A 17989-nucleotide genomic window follows, 5' to 3' on the forward strand; every position below is an offset into this window, starting at 1 on the left:
ATTTTTTCTTCACTACTATTGTTATTGTATGATCAGAATACGCTGGCTTTCTCTTTCTTTTTTTTTCCGGAAAGAAAGCCAAGACACAGTAAATTAATGCTCATTTTAGTGAGCTTCTGAAGTGAATGAATGTGAAATAAAAAGAGCAGATTTATCAAACAGCAGTTTGTGAGAGCCTTTGGAATATAAAAATTATTGACAGTAATTGTGCTTTTAAGTGAATTTAGCTTTTCGTAGCAATTATGCACCAGAAGAAGCTGAATTTAGTTTTAATCCCATTTGTTCATAGGAAGAAGGAAAAGGGAAAATGGGCTTAGTATTTTTTGGCTAGAATTAGCAGAACAAATCTGAATAGTAATGTTTTTCAACTTTGTGTGATGCATCACTTAAATGGAGGTTGCAATAATTTCCTCAAGCTAAAGTTTCTTAGAAAAGCTGCATGAGGTAAAACTACTTAGAATTGGTGAAGGAAGAGTTAAAAGAACTTGTTTGGGAAGAAACTGTTATGGGAAATTGTTTATGCCCCTAGCTGTTATATACTTAGAGTAGGAGGATGTGGTTTAAAAAGCAATTGCATTCACATAATTACTCCTACTTCACAGTTAGATGAAGAGCTGTCTGAACAAGATTCTGTCTATATATACTATTTATTACGGTTAATAGTGTGTACAGTTAGATACATACAATAAAAAGTTGAAAGAACATTAACACCTGTGTTTCAGAGTTTGAATGCTAGAACTATTGCCTTTTCATCTCCTTATGTATTTGAGTTCAACTAATCTTGAATTACGTGAGCACATGTTCAGTTTGGATGAGACAGAAGCACAGAATGAACATACTCTTGGAATAAAAAAGTGCTGCAGGATGAAAAATTTTTATTGCATTTTTGTCATACCTATCTCATAAGTGAGACTCTGTTAACATGAGGCGTAAGGGCTTGGTATGAAATTTTGCAATGAGTGTGGTGCAAAGACAGGGTCTAAGGTAAGCTCTGAAACGATTTTACACACACAAACACATGCAGGTGAAACAGTCACAGTATGATGGGGAGAAAAAAGTCGAAGTAGGTGTATTAGTAGTGAGTTTTCTTCATTTCTCCTCCATATCTGTATTCGTTAGGATTGTCAGCTTATACAGGTAAGGTAAAGGCAATTATATTTTTATCTCACAGAGGAATGAGGGGGATCTCTTTCACCGACTGTGGCACATAATGAATGAAATCCTAGACCTGCGGAGGCAGGTCCTTGTTGGCCATCTCACCCATGACCGAATGAAGGATGTCAAGCGACATATCACTGCTCGTCTGGATTGGGGCAATGAGTGAGTAAATGTAGTAATAAATGAAAATAGCGTAATCTAATTATAATGCCACAACTTTAGGCTCGTTGTAGAATGTTGAAAGAAGGAGCAAGTTTCTGAGAGGTGTGTTACTTTGCGGGTATTTTTAAATGGACTTTCTCCTTCACTGTTTTTCTGCCCACTGTGTTTTAACAGAGAAAACTGACTTGCCAGTTTATTTTGCCTTTTTTCCTCAAGTTATTTTACATAGCAGTGGTACTGTCTACAAGATAATTGCATTGGAATATCTACAGGATCCTTTTCCATCTTTTTAAAACACACCTGGCCAGATTCCGATGTGATGCAGTCTGCATAACTCTGCTGTTTTAGCTGAAATGATATTGGCTGTCATTGCTTCCTAATTGGGCATCTCTAACATATATCTTGCTACTATGATCTACATCTTTCTTTTATTAGAATGTGAATAAGAGCTAAGGAAATCTGTATTATCTTATTTAAAAAAAAGAAGTCAAGAAAAAGGTTAAAATAACTTTTGGCATTTAGGAGCTGTTTCCAAAGTCTCTTCCTTAGCCTATATATTTAATTTTTTTTCAGCTAAACTCTGACTAAATGCTGCACTATTCAGTAATAGAATGAACTGAATTTCAGGGGGTTCTGCAACTACTGCTATCTGAAAGTCTAAATACCTACCACTGTGGAAGAACTGTGGTTAACTGCTGCTTAGAATCTTGTGCCAACAGAATGGAATTGTGATGGTTTTGGAAGTGCTCAGTTCCTATTCTTTAAAAATATATTTTTGTAAAGCATTCCGATCTCTTATGTTTTTCTAAATTCCACTTGACTGCCACATGCGTGTTCTTAATCTTTATTGCTTGCTGCTCTGCTGAAAATAAGTACTGTTCCTAATGATTCAAATTCATTTCATTATTGTGTTCATGGGGTACCGTCAGGCAGCTTTGATGTCATCCACTCTGAATTAAAAATAAGTTAATGTTTTGGATTTTCTTTCTACCTTCTTTTCTGCTGTTGTCATTCAAATTGACAATACTAGTACAATTCACATTGTGCAATGTCCACAGTAGTACAAAGGACAGTATCCATTATACATTGTCCACGGCGTGAAACAGATTTAAAAATTCTGGAAAAACATATTCTACTAATGTTACAAAGTGAAGAAAGTGGAGGAATCATGTGTGAATGGTGAATAGCCAAAACACCCAAACCCAGCTGTAAAGTGCCAATTAACGTGTATATTGTTTGTTGGAATGTTTCTGTTAAATGTAAGTAGAATAAACAGGTTAATTTGTTTCCTTTATATGTAGAAACTACTTACTGTTATTCCATTTCTCAAACAGACAACTGGGACTTGACTTAGTTCCAAGAAAAGAGTATGCTATGGTGGATCCTGAAGAGATCAGTATTACAGAGCTTTACAGGCTGGTATGTGATTGTAGTACTCAGTACATTTGCTGTGAAATTTCATGCTGCTCTTTTGGTGGCAGCTTTCTTCTGCTTACTCAAAAGTACTTTTTTTGAATCAAATAAACTGGTATTTCATAGTGCAATGAGTTTTACTATGAGAAGTTAACTTCTGAACATATATCTGTATCTGTATGAGGTGCTTTGATTTGATAGAAGGGCAATGAAGTTGTTGAAGGTCCTAGAACGCAAGTCTCATGAGGCACGGCTGAGGGCACTGGGGTTGTTTAGTCTGGAGAAAAGAAGGCTTAGGGTGGACCTTATGGCTTTCTAGGACTATTTGAAAGGAGGCTGTAGTGAGGTGTGGGTTGGTCTCTTCTCCCAAGTTACAAGCAACAGGACAAGCAGAAATGGCCTCAGGTTGTGCCAGGGGGAGGTTTAGATTGGAAATCAGGAAAAATTTCTTCACCAAAAGGATGCTCAGGCACTGGAACAGGCTGGCCAGGGAAGTGGCAAAATCACTGTCCCTGGAAGTGTTAAAAAAAAAAAAAAGGAGAAAGATTGGATAATGCCCTGAGTGACATGGTTTAGTGTTGGACTTGGTCCTGTTGTAAAGGTTGGACTTGATGATCTTAAAAGTCTTTTCCAAGCTAGCTGATTCTATGATACCAAATCTGTGTGTACACACGTGCTGATTTTATGTTATTTGTTAAAAGTTTTGTGTTCTGAGTTATCATTAAAATTATGACTGTTAACGTGAATTTAATCATCAATAAAAGCTTATGAGACTCTTCTTCATTAGAGTTTTACTTTGCCCATGAGTCCTGTTAGATATAAGACTTATGGAAATATAATCTTATACTCATGGTACAAGTATTGTCACAATTAATCATACTGGGCTCTTGGTCTTTTCTAATATATTAATGTAAATAGCAGTTAAACTGCATAGAAAGATCTCCTTTGGGTATAAAAGCCCATCTTCATTTACTAAAACCAGCACTGATATCTCTTATTCTGATTTAATCTCCAGTGAGGTCTAAGAAAACTTACCAATTCGTTTATGTGGGCTTTGGCTCTTATTTAAGTACTGCAGCTGTTCTGAGCCTTAGTTGTTTCAGGCTAACTAAATTTTATTTGTACATTTTATATTTAAATATAGAATAAAGCAAAAATATAATGCTGTAATTTTGTATGGAGCTGAAATTATATTCTTTACAATTTTTAACTACTTGTGTTGATAACTTGTCAAGCCTAACAGTAATTTCTTAATGCTGGAATCAGTATATCTCTGGGCAGTTTCAAAGCCATATGTAACCGTATGGAATCCTGTTGAAGCACTAGATGAAATACAGTGAGGAGCCATTAATCATAAGAAGAAACATAGAAAAGAAGAATAACTGAGGAAGCTAGGAATGGAACTCATGGAGTGCACTTTCAAAAATAAAGAGGGGGGGAAAAGCCCACGATAACCTTCAGTTTGAAGATAAGTAGCTTAGAAACAGTGCTGTTCAAAGTTATTTTTGGTACAGTGTAAGAAAGAAATAGTTCAATTTAATATTGTCATACTCTTAATGGGTGATTAAAATAGTGAAAGTATAAACTGTGAAGTCAAAACAAGATAATTTAGGAGCTTCAATATAGCAGTCTGCCAAGGACTGATTTTATTTATTTATTTTTTTTCTTTTTTATTTAAAATACTGGTGTTTAGTCTTCTGCAGAAGTATTTTTTGTGTGTTTGGATACTGGAATATCAGATCATTAACTATTTAAACCAGCTGTGAAATACTATGTTGTTAAAGCACAAAGCTTTAAAGTGGCTTAGAATTTTCGGAGTAAAAAGGTAAACTACTAGAGGTTACTGATTGTCTCTTGGACACGATGATGCAGTGCAACACTGGGAAAGTCACTTCCTTATGTTCTCCTTCTCAGATACAAAAAGAAACAAAAAAGTAAAAGTATTACAAGTTAATAGTGATTAAGAAAGTAGTTCAGTATTACAGTTTTTATGTCTTTTTGTTCTGAGATTTTGACTTAATTCAAACTGGCTGCTGTGTTCGGGGTACTTTTAGATGGAACATCGTCATCGAAAAAAAGACACACCAGTGCAAGCTAGCAGCCACCATCTCTTTGTTCAAATGAAGAGTCTGATGTGCTCCAATCTGGGAGAGGAACTGGAAGTAATCTTCTCACTCTTTGACAGTAAAGAAAATCGGCCTATCAGGTACCACATGCTTTTTCACTGGAATACTGATTTTACATAAGTTTTGTCATTATATAGTGTCTGTTTTGATCCAGGTAATAGAATTCACTTTTAGAAGAAAGCAGAAGATAATTTTTTTCCTTAATTTTAAAATTCACTTTCAAATTTTAATAGTTTGCAGTATCATTTTTGGTTTAAATAATGTATGTATATCTGTCTGTTTTACCAATTTCCATTTTCAGTTGGTTTTGCTAGTGTGGGAACATATACATATGTAAGCACCCGGAGTGAATGTTAGTTCTGTGACCTAAAGGTCATTTTTCAGTACCTCTATTTTCCTCTCTCCTAATCAGTGCACATTCAAAACGTAGAACTGTTTCTTGCTCTGTAATATTTATGAGATTAATTCTCCTAGGTACAGGAGACTGGAGGGCTGCCCTTAGTCAGTGAATTAAGAGTCTTTTTATGAAAGGAGCTTATACTTCAATGAGGAGGTCTCCCTCTTCAGTGAAACAATCAAACCCAATTTCACATCCACTTAGGGTTGGTTTGACCTCCTTTTTCATCTGGGAGCTGATCTCGGAACCATTCATTTTCTGTTTGTGCTGGATCTTAAATTCTGTGAGAGCCCTGAAAACCTTTGAATTTTTAAATATTCAGTAGGTATTTCTATTTCCAGTTATTTCTGGCCAAGAGACAGAACAGGGGAGTGAACAGTAGCAGAACCACTATGAACTTAATAAGTACGAACACAGGAGAAGAGCAGAGTTAGCTCAAGACCCTATTAAATACTGTTTGAAGAATATGCCAGGAAGATTGAACTATTAAATGCTTGTGCAATGGTGATGGGTGTGGTGGGTTGACCCCGTCTGGCCACCAGAGCCACTGTATCACTCCCGTCCTCAGCTGGACAGGGAAGAGGAAATGTAACAAAAGGGTCATAGGTCAAGATAAAGGCAGGGAGAGATCGCTCAGCAATTACTGTCATTGGCAAAACAGACTTGATTTGGGAGAAAATTAATTTAATTTATTACCAATCAAATCAGAGTAGGATAATGAGAAATAAAAACAAATCTTAAAAGCACCTTCCCTCCCCTTCTTCCCAGGCTTAACTTCATTCACAGTTTTCTCTGCCTCCTCCCCTGAGTAGCACAAGGTGATGGGAAATAGGGGTTGTGGTCGGTTCATCAAACGTTGTCTCTGCTCCTCCTTTCTCCATAGGAGAAGACTCCTCACACTCTTCCCCTTCTCTCACATATTGTCACCCCTCTCTTCTGACTGCTGCTGTGCAGATTTCCTTCCTCCCCCCCGCTGTTATCCCAGAGGCACTACCCCGTCACTGCTAGGTTTAGTCCATTTTGGAGCTGGCTGCATTGGCTCTGTGGGACACGTGGGAAGCTTCTGGCAACTTCTCACAGAATCCGCCCTGTAGCCCTCCTGCTACCAAAACCTTTCCATGTAAAGTCAATGCAATGGGAGATCACCTTCTGGTCAGAAGGCTCCCATTCATAATTTGCTGCTGGTTGGCCACTGTATTCTTCTCTGCTCTCTTCACAATAGAAGGAACATATTTTGGAAGCAGCAAACACTATCTGATTTAAGACTGGTCACTAGAGAAATGAAAGACTTGACTTCAAAACAACAGAAAAAACCCACTTTAGGTGAGACAGCTCACAAGTACATGGAAAGAAATATCAGTTTCTTTCAGCCTGTTAATATGGTAAAAGCTGTTACTCAAAATGTGTACAAAGCCATGACTTGTTATCTTACAGCAGTACGAATTTGGGGAACTGTGTGGAATTTGGGCTGAATTTGACAAAATTGTGTTTGTGCTTTGTAGTTGGCCAAGATACCTAATGAGTGCTTTGAACATTATATTGAGTAAAATGATTTTTATTGTTAATGAGATCATGTATTTGCAACTATTGCTACAGTGTTAGCTGCTAAATACTGATACTTCATTCTGGCCTGCACTTTGGACGTTAGTCCCTAAATTGCAGTTTCCTGTCGTTACTGAGACTTCAGTGTGCATCAGGGCACATCTTTTGTGTTCATTCCAGTAAATGCCACAGCAAGTGGTGGATTTTGGAGAGACCTTCTTTGATAGAAAACAATTGGACGTTATAGATTGCTGAAAACAAGTTTGACAGTAGTGGTGATAGGAAAGCAAATGGATTGGATTTCATGTTCACATGAAAGCAGAAATTCTAGAGCTGTTTGTCAGATGCTTGCTATGATCTGTCCTTTAGTTATTGTTTCCTGACTCCAGTGTATTATATGTGAACTTCCTCATCCTGTTACTGGCAAACCTTGAAGAAATGGGTTACCATGAATCCAAACTGTCTTCTAGGGCATGGGGGGAGTGAGATGAACTCTGTGACGGTGGTTTAGAACTATCTGCAAAACAAACATACATACACCCCCAAAACAATAAAACCACAACAAAAAACCCGCCCAAGAAACAAATGGATATTTTTCAACATGTTGAAAAAGCTGAAACCAAAAGAATTTTCACAAAAGCAAATTAGATGCACTGTATATCCATATCACAGAATGAACATTGGAATGCAGAGGTGTCCAAGCTGGATATTTATATGGTCTTTCTGGGCTAGACCTGGAAGTGGTATAACCAGGTTATCACAGAGCTAAACTAAAGTTAGCTGGTCTTGGTGCACAACAGTAAGCTATGAGGAATTTTTATTCAGTACAAATTGCACACGTGAAATGAAAAGCCTCCCTCAGAAAGATGATGTATGAGAAGAGACAGCGTCTGTGCTCCCCACCCATTGCAGTTCACACCCTATAATGATACCTAAGCCTGCTGTCAATAATAGAGTTCTGGAGCCTGGATGTGCACTGTTTTACTCATTTCTGTTGAAAGTGCAGGTCAAAAGCTGTATGTAGCAACACCTTAAGGCCTGTCTCAACCTGTCTCAGTTGTCCATTGGTTTCCTAAGTCATTGTCTTGTGGTCCAGTAGAAAAATGCAATGAAAAGAATAGATGAAACTTGAAAATAGCAGAAATAAATTTAAGGAACTATACGTGATAATTTCTTTACTGAAACAGGAAATTGGCTTAAGAATAGCAGTATATGAATGCACATGACTTAAAATATATTTCTTCAAATCAATACTTATGGTATTAGAATTTTTGGGGTTTTTGTTTCTTTGAACTTTGTTGCTTTTTACCACAAGTTTCAGTCTGCCAAACACTATTTTTGGACCAAGCTTTCCTCAGGTGGGTAATCCTGCTTCTTTTAGTAAGACCATTTGAATGCATAATGTTAAGTACAAGCTCACAGGTGACTTTGTGGATTATAATATAATAGTCATTGTCCAACTGATATAAATTGACATAAAGCAAGTGATCTCCATAGCCTCTTAAATAAAGAGTTCATTTGGAGAGAGTGATAATAGCAGAATTGAGATTTTAATGATGGAACTTCAAATATTTTTCTTCAGACTAACTTAGCTTCTTATCAGGTGGACCTGCATATGTGAGATTTCTCTATATATCTTGTTTCATTTTTTGTAATCTCAGGTTTATGCAATTGAAATAGCAGTTTTAAAAGATTATTGAAGGACTAGAAGCAAATTATCAGATTAATTTTTTTATATTGGTTATATATCTTTCTCCACAGCTTTTTTGTTAATTTATTTTATTATTGCCTGTTTCATAGATTCAGCTGTTTGAAATATTTGTTCAAGTGTCATGATTAAAGTGAATTGCAATTGTAGGTACTGGATGGGGCAAGTATCTACAAAAAAGAATAGTAAAGCTTTAGGAAGTTTGAGTATAGCAACTTTATTTCTAGTCCAGCTCCAGGCTAGTGCAAGAAGAAATAGCCTGTGGGTAGGATGCTCTAAATCAAATCAGTCAGCAACATTAAGAAAGAAATATAGCATGTTTGAGCTCAAGCTCACCTGGCTTCTTCATGGTACTGCCCTGCAAGGAATGATAGCATGTGAATGACATTTTGTGACATTTTCCTGAGTGAGATTATTTTTAATGTGTTAGTATAAATCCCTCTTTCATTCAGTTTTGAGTATTTATACAACAGTGATAAAAGGACATAATTTTTACTGACGGGCATAAATGAATTTGATTTTGTGAGAGTGACTTGGCAAATTTGCAGGTATTGATATTTCTGTTCAGCTGTAGTGTTATATAGTTTGTAAGGGTTTGATTGTTCTCTATTTTGAAAATATCTGAGTTATTAAGAATATGGGTAGCGTGTTATCATGTGGAAAAGTCTGTGCTTTGAAAAACAAGGGAAAAAGAAAGTTCTTGGTAACCTAGGGAAGGTTATAATTTAGCAGCTGAGCTTTATATTAAAGTGCAAGAACAAGGTTGACCTTAGGCCACTTGTAGAGTTCAAGTTTTCTCAGGCAACATTAAGAACTGATCAGACTCAGAATGCAGGCATTGAACAATGAAGGCAGTGAAACTTTGTGGTGTTGTTGCTACCATTGTATATTCTCTCTGAAAAAAGCATGCCATAGCAACTGAGACAAACCAAGCAAAAAAAGAAAGCACAGTGTGATACCAGTTCTTGCATTTGACTTAGTTGGGACTACAGTCGTGTGTCTAACAAAAAAATATAATACCATTACATGCTAAGAACAGATTAAAAGAATATAGATGTTTAAGGTACAAAGAAATCTAGGTATCAGATTGAAGACTATGATCCTGAATGTCAGCACACAGCTTGTCTATAATTCTTGTGACCCATGTGTTTTGTCACAGGAACTAATTCATTAAGTATTCTCAGCAGGGCTGGATTCCAACATGATACTATATTAGCCACTGTTTGTGAAGACAACCAGGGGAGAAAAAGGAGAATAGTAATAATTGCAATTTCCTTTACACTTTATACAATCTTAATGTTGATTGCTGTAGCTTAAAGACAGTCCAGACCCCTGGCAGATAGGAAACAAAAATGTAGATATTCAAAGCCAGAGCAAGAAACTGAGCATGGGTCTTTGTTTTCCTGAAGAAAGCTCCAACTTATTAATATAAATCTGTTCTTGCTACACTCTTGTTCCTCTTTGTGTAAATAAATAAATTAAGAAAGAAAATCTGGTCACCGCATGCTTTGTATTGAAATTTAGCATTTGGCATTTGCTCTTCTTTGTCACCTTTTGTTTCTCTGATTAGTTGTGCTTCATTAGAAAAGAATTGGTCCTGAAAGAACATGCAAGTATGTCTTCGAGGTGGGGGCAACATGCTGTCAGGCTGTGGAATCTGAGTAGGTGAAGGAATCTTTCTGTAGTCACAAGTAAGATGCTAAGATTAAGACATAGGCCAATGCTTTGCTTTTCTTTTTGTTTTATTTTAGAAGGTTGATGAATAACTGGATGTTAGGGTTTGATCCAGCTCCAAAGGCATGTAAACTTAAGATCTTTGTGTGAATTGCATGTCTAGGTTCCTGTTGCAATCTGCAAGAGACTTAGTTACAGTCAGTGAAACCAGGAAAGCAATTCAGCTGATGAAATGTCTGCATCCTCTTTAGGGCACGTTGAATAGCTCTTTAGAATCCATAGACTATATTGACTGAAGAGCTGCTTAGCTTGCCCTGAAGTAATTTTGACCTGTATTTATCCTATTTCTTTTTTTTGTTTTCTGTTCTGTTCTATTAGATCCCAATAAAGTTCAAGCCTTCAAGTTCAGAAAAAGTTGGTGCTGAATTCATGAAGGATACAGATATTCAATATTAGCTATCTGGCTTCTTGACATTAGCTCCTCAGAGTGGAATCCTTAAGGTGAATCACTCTGAATTTGCTCTTAAAATGTTTGTGAAGGATTTAGAGTAGATGGTTCAAAAATAAGTGATAGGGGTAGGTACAAATGTTGCTTCAGTAAAACAAAGCATGGTCTGTGTGTCTCTTGTTATTATGTTGTGGTAGGCAATGCACATGTTCAAGGAATATTTTTCTAAATTAACATACAAATTGATGCTGTCATATGTGACCTACCAGTGCATTTCTAGGATAGTACCTTTTAAAATAAGTAAGAGATGGAAATTAGAGCCATTAAGCCATTATTGTAGTTTTGATAATGTGTCTTAGTAGGCCTTTAGTGATTTGAATAAAAGAAAAATTAGGTAAATTTATAACTAAATTATTCTCAATTAAATATTTTTTCATCTTAAAAGCATGGATAAATGCTCATCATTTTTCCCAGTGTGTACTAAGAATATTATAATAATATGTTTTTCCGGTGAGATGGGAGGAACTGTGATGTTGAAATGTGTTATTGATTTGCCCAGAGAAGAAATCTTATGTCGGATAATGGCAGAAAAGTCAGTGTAATGCTTCGGGTTCTTTTTGACCTTCAGACTTCCTAACTAAAGATTTCTCTAGATGGGTAGCAGCTGTGATGCATCACTTGCACCTTAGTGTGATCAGCACCCACTTTGGGCAGCAGGGTTTTTTGCTGTCAAGTCTAGTTTGTCTCACTTTGCCATTTGTTACAGCATGGGATTGTACTTTTCTCCAGGTTTTTGTTGTTGTTGTTGCTGGAAATTGCTATTAAAAATAACTGTTCCTTATTGTCTTGGCATCCACAATAACATCAGTTCTGTTGTATTCAGGTAGGTATAAAAATAAAATACAGGTTTATTGATAACTTTATTATTATTAATAAACAACAATAATAAATATTACTTTGCAGACTCTCTATATTTATATAATTGTTTAATGTGTGTCTTCATACTTCAAAAGGCTTTTTTTTTTGGACATGAATATTCTACTTTCTGTATAGAAGCAGGAAAACTGTCAGTATTTAAGTCAAGTATTTAAATTTGAGTGATGACATGCTTATGCACTTGATGCATTAAGACTATGGTTGGAAGTCATTCAGTTTCTACTTAATTGGTGCATACTAATTTCACTTGACTATGTATGCATATGTATATCTCCATATTTTCTAGCTAAAGTAGCTATTAGGAATAATTTTTTCTGTCACTTAGATTAACAATAAACAGCTGTAGTCAGCCCTTGATAATTACTAGAGTTTTCCCTGGTATGTTGTTGTATCTTGTTCCATTTGCCTTCCCTTATTTCTGCTTTGCAGTTTGTCTTAAAATGGTAACAGCCCCTGATTAGGACAGAGTGAGTTTGTGAATTATACAGCTTTAACATGGTACAGCCATAGTTCTTTGGTTTGTGTGCTCTTACATTTTCTGAACTTACATTCTTTGTTACGGTCACAAGCTCTGTTTGTGTATTTTCCAGTTTCTTTGTTCTTTAAGACTGTAAAAAGCTATCTTAAGGACACTTTCCTTTGTAGAACTGATTGCAATATTAGAATCTTAAGGCAAAATTCTCAGAAATACACAACTGTAATGTTACTGTATTTGGAAAATGGGAGAGGTCCATGACCACATCTCCTCTTGAGATTTTTTTCTGTCTTTCAGTTCAGTCCTATTTTCCTGGCTGTTGCTGAGCTTTTAGTTAGGGTTGCACAGCATCTTAGTCTGTTTCTAAAGTATATAACCTCAAACACTATCTAGATCTATTGAGAGTCCAGATGATAGTGTTGTTAAGAAATGCTTTTATGAAATCTGCTCTTTGAATCTGGCATGTTCAACAAATGTTGGACAAAAGCAAAATCAGAAGGACTTATCAATTTAGTACTGGGTTTTGAAGGACTGTTTTTATATCAACTAATTTTGTTATAAGTAGATGAAGAGTTGGAAAGTCTAAGACTTCTGTCTATTTCAGCAAGTAGTGCCAGCCAGTAGGAGCAGATCTGTAGGGCAACAGTTCATACTAAGCCCAATAATGAGGCTTTCAGCAACCTGATCTAGTGAAAAGTATCTCTGTCCATGGCAGGGGAATGGACAGTCTTTAAGCTCCCTTCCAACCTGAACCATTTTATGATTCTATGATAAATATATGTAAATGCTTTCAGTGTTTTACTTTGGACTAACTCTGTTGTGGTGTGGACTGAGTGTCAAAAGCATATGTTCCAGTTTAGTTTTCTGCAGAAGTCCAGTTCACTAGCTTAAACTGCTCTGGGTTGTGAACCAAAGTGTGGAGGCAATCAGATTTTCTTCAAAACCAAACAAGTGCTTCAAACTAACCTGGTCACGTAGATTGTAAAGTAGTGTATGTGAGATAGGTATTACAGGATCATGGTTAGAATGTGAGAAATTCTTGTAAAACATGAAGTAACTCAGCTGCGCTTATGTAATATTTTACTTTGGGAGAGAATGGATTTTTTAGCCATTACAACTACATAACAATAACAGTTTCCAATTTGAAAGGGATTACAGACATATGAATGAAATTGATTGAATATGAGATGCAATTACATAAAAATAACTAAGTGTAAAGGAGACTAAAGTGTAAGCGTTAGTGTAAAGTGTAAACTAGGTGTGTTAGGTAAAGCAGAACACATCGTTAGAGCCCCAGAGGAAGACTGAAAATGTGTTTTCAACTTTTCATCAGAATGCAGTGATACTGCTTTATAATTCTATTGCAATGAGAGCTCATTTATGAGATTTGTGAAGTTTTTGAGTTTTTTTTCTGTTTCTAAGAAATTATTAGTAACTTCTGTTCTATAATGTTGGAATATGAAGATGCTTAGATTCCCAGCATTTAGGGTAGAGTATAGTGATGATTGGTTGTTCTGTTGAATGAACATGTCTTCCTGCAGTTAAATCACACTTATAGAGCCAGTAGTGCATACTTCAATATATTACAGTTATTAGTTTTGTAGTGGCAGATCTTTATAGAAATAAAAGACATCTGATGATAGTATGTGCTTTTCTCTCACGTATACTCATTTACCCAGTTCAACAGTTTGTGGCAGCAGTGATGATCTTAGTGTAGCCAGGGGGCCCATTTATACTGGAGCTCTAAACACCAATCCTTTAATCAAAACTATATTGATTTTTCTTTCTTTTTTTTTTTTTTTTTTTTTTTTTAATCAGATCCTGGAAAGATCCCACATCAGCTTTTAATAGAATCAGTTTAATGAGTTACAAGGGACAAAGAAGTATCTTAGCTGTTTTCCAGACAGTGTTCATTATTCACTGAGACTCCGGTAACTTTATTTCTTGCCACAAGAATATTCTGCTTTCATAAAAAAACAAAACAAGAAACCAAAACCCCAAAGAAAACATTTACCAGGTGACCCTGTTCAAAAAATCTAACATCCCAATATCCTCTGAAATGCCTACCTTTCCAGTGTAGATACACTAAGACTGTTTATATCTGTAGCATATTGCCATGCAGAGACCTTACCTGTTGTTTTCTTTTAAAGTACCAGCAACACTGGGCAGTGTACTATGAAAAGGGGAATGTATGGTAATAAGCCTGCTGCTTGCACTTCTTCAATTCAGTCTGCAGACCCTGTTCTTGGCATTGATGAGCATGCATAAGAATGCTGCATCGTCTCCTGCCCAGAGCCCCAGTTGCTTTGCTGACCTTCACATTTCTTATAGTTTGCTCTCTGAGATATGTCAGCATACTGCTGTAGAAATTATTTTTCTCTAACCTGCAATGTGACAAACAGTTCTTGTCTAGCAGTATCTCTTTACACCATTTTCTTCCTGTTTTAATTTTTTCAAATAGCACTGCTATTAATTGGACAATTTCAAGGCAGCACTTGAGAAAGATGGAGTGCGGTAAGATTTTTTTATTGATACACACTTTGTGTCTGTGTCAATATGATATGAATGTATTATCAGAAATGATTGATGCCTCTGGCCCCATCTCTGTGAGGAGCAGAGACAGGTTGGCATTGCTAATCCTTTTCCTATCACCTTGAACACCCTTGTTTGTAACTATTGTATTGCCCTCAAATAAGTACGGATTCTTAAGCAGCACAAAGAGGAATAGACTGTTTATCCAAGGCCAACAGAAGCAAACTGCATTTTCTATTCTTTTGATTATATGCTTAAAGATTGTGTAAATTCCAGACCATGTCAAAGACTAATATTATCTTTCATTTGCTTTACTCTCAACCTCACCTTTATAGTGACATTCATACACATCATCCATCTTTTTGTGCCTTTCTTCTTTCTGTTGTGCTATTACTTTAAATCAATTAAATCACTTGCCCAAATCTGAAATCCACGTTTTATTGATCAAAATATTTTATACTTTGTGTTCTAATTTTTCTTTTTTCTTAAAAAAAACCCTACAAAACAAAACAAGAAACTAAAAGAAACCCCCAAAGCCCCCAAAAAAGCAAACCCACCCCCCCTGAAAAAAAAGCCCCCCAAACTCTACAAAACCCCCATAATATCGGTTTTTCTCCCCTTAAGAAAAAGAACACGCCCTTTCCACCTTATTCTATGAAAATCTTAATGGATTCTGGTGCAGTAAGAGAGTGTTTAAAGACATTTTTTGCGAAGTCCATCAGCATCTTCAAACCTAAGATCTGCTCTGTTTTAGTATAGCTCAATGAATCCAACTTTTAATCATCTCTGTAAATCATCTCTGTAACTAAAGTTTGCACAACTGACTGCTGTTAATTTTTAATAGTCAAAACAACAGCAGGGAAGGATTTGGATACCTCTTGAGTCAAGCTGATAGTACATTTCCATTTCCCACAAGGCTTGCTACTGAGAACCCAAGATGTCTATCTTCAAAGATGTCCCTGTGGCCTCTCTTGAGCAGGAGCTCAAAGGTTCAATATTACTTTAAGTTTTTAAGTGGGTTTCACTTGACTTTCATTATCTAGTTCACTTGGGATCAGTGCTGCAGACATCAGCACTCTAAATGCAGGAGACTTGAATAGGTTAATTCTTTGTTACTTTTAGTGTTGAACACTGGACTACAAAGGAGGTGGAGAATATATTTGTGGAGCTGTAGGGTGTGTACTCAGTGCAAGGCTACAGAAGTTATTGAAAAAGTATGGGAGAAGAATCCTGTATGACTAATCATCCTCTGGCTAATGAAGAATATGTCACATGTTGTGAGGGACAGTTTATTAATTACAGTCATTTGGAACTTCAGGGCAAGTAAAGAGAACCGTTAATGTGTTGAAGCTTGACTGTTATTAACTTACAGAGGTAGAAGATGGAAAGAAATGTGTAAAGAACAAAAAATTAAATTAATTTCTATGAAGACCCAAAGGACCCATCTTGATTACCTGTGCTGCCTTGATGTGGTACTTTCATGCAATGAGAAAATCACAGTTGATGTTTAAAGCAAACTCCAAAAGTCATCTGATCTAAGGCCACTAGAGTTGCTAGGACAATATCCAGAATGCTTTTAAATATCTCCAAGGATGCAGACTCAGAACCTCCCTGGACAACCTGTGCCTTCAGCAAAGAAATTATTTCCTGATGCTCAGAGGGAACCTCCTGTATTTCAGTTTGTGTCCATTGCCTCTTGTTACTGAACATCATTGAAAAGAGCCTGCTTCTGTCCTTTCTGTACCCTCCCTTCAGCAATTTATATATATTAATAAGATCACCCATAAGTCTTCTCCAGGATAATTGTCCCAGCTCTCTCAGCTTTTCTCTCCAGTCCATTAATCATCTCCCTGGCCCTTCTTGGATTCTCTCCAATATGTCCATGTCTCTCTTGTACTGGGCAGCCCATAATGGTACTCAGTACTCCAGGTAGGGGCACTTTAAAATCAGATTTGGAAATAATTGTAGATGGTGCAATGTATTTCAAATGTAAAAGCTGGAGAGAGAGGTAGAAAGAATTTTTATATATGTGCATAGATGCATTCATATTAGTTGATACTCAAATTTTCTGCTCCTATGTGTACAGTAGCTGATTGTTCAATGTTTCAGTTCTGTGTTTCTGAATGTCATGGAATTCAGAGGCTTTATTAATAAATAACCCTGCTTAAAGAGAGGGTTATCTATGAGAATTAATATCACTGTGGGCAAGTAAGTGTGTAGTTTTTTCTAGTTGTTTAAGGATATTTTACCTATATCTCAGGCTAGGTTACCTGATCCCAATAGCACAGAATTTCTGTGGAGGAGTGAATACTCAGTAGAGGGGCAGAGATCAGACTGGACCTTGTGTTAGTTTTTCTGTAACAGAATTTTTGTAAAGAAAAAGCGTAATGTGCTCATTACAGTTCTATATCATATGCTGCAATCAGTCTAGGCGCTTCTTATAATTTTTAATCTATCATTAGGTGATAGGCTACTCTCCCTTTTCCCCTTAAAATATTATATTGTAATGTGTATAACCCTCACTTCATTAATACTGTTCCTTGGAAATTATTATTCAGATACCTCCTCATTATCTGTGGATGCTTTTTGTGTTGAAGTAGCCTGGGATCCTGAGAAGGCATGGAGTTGAGTTAAAGGAGCTAGCAGGGTTTCTGATAGAGCAACCTGTGGGAATCAGCAGCAGTAAAGTAGCTCAGGGCTACTTTTCCTATATAGTATTTTCACAAAAACATAATCTGTGCTTTTATGGGACCACAGCATAGGGTAGCTCAGTGTTATTTTCAATTTCTTGTGCAACATGCACAAAAATGTTTCCTCTTGCAAAGTATTAAAACTGTGCTACAGTGAATTATATGAAATCAATGCATATATATACCTTATAGATTCAGGAGAGATGAAACATCTTGGTTGCCCTGGATAGCAGACTCCTTTAAGACTCCTCCATTGTAGTTTAATCACTTATTACCCTGTTAGGTGTCTCCTCAGAAACAAGCTAAATCAAAAGCAGCCTGATTTTATTTACTTCGTGCTCATTGAGGAGATAATCCTGATTTTAGCAGGAGGGTTGAAAGACCTAGAAGGAAACATAAAGGTCACCTGGGCAAGAGACCAACCAGTGGTCTATTAACAATCCTTTATGCATTTGGAATAAAAATACCTCTTTAGATAGGTGATTTAGTATATTTATTTATGAATGTGGTTGCCAATTTAAAAAAGAAATTATCCTTTATATTGAGATACATACATTCAGTATATAAGCAGGCTTAATTATTTTGTTATTGCCTTTGTTTAAGACAAATGGTAGATTGCCTTGTGAACAAAAATGGATTTGGTGTGATTGTAACTGGAGGTAAATACCAGGTTATAAAAAGCAGCTTAAAAGAGAAGCCTGAAGCTCCAGGAACTTCAAGAGCACGCT

The 17989-nt window shown here is 36.3% G+C and overlaps 1 protein-coding gene across 2 annotated transcripts in view; it reads left to right on the forward strand.

Moving 5' to 3' along the window:
- The window catches only part of DOCK4 (dedicator of cytokinesis 4), a 249616-nt gene that overhangs the window by 99598 nt on the left and 132029 nt on the right, over window positions 1-17989 (forward strand). The window contains exons 6-8 of one of the 2 annotated variants that reach the window (XM_061373099.1): window positions 1172-1320; window positions 2655-2739; window positions 4788-4939. In XM_061373099.1, the coding sequence (XP_061229083.1) occupies window positions 1172-1320; window positions 2655-2739; window positions 4788-4939 (386 nt within the window). Of the gene's footprint in view, window positions 1-1171; window positions 1321-2654; window positions 2740-4787; window positions 4940-17989 lie in introns of those variants that run through there. The other variant, XM_061373098.1, reaches the window with a different exon arrangement.

This window comes from Neopsephotus bourkii, unplaced genomic scaffold (assembly GCF_033783945.1).
Source record: "Neopsephotus bourkii isolate Nb327-2 ecotype Australia unplaced genomic scaffold, CSIRO-AGI_Nbou_v1 NB_1624, whole genome shotgun sequence".
In the NCBI taxonomy this organism is placed as follows: domain Eukaryota; kingdom Metazoa; phylum Chordata; class Aves; order Psittaciformes; family Psittacidae; genus Neopsephotus; species Neopsephotus bourkii.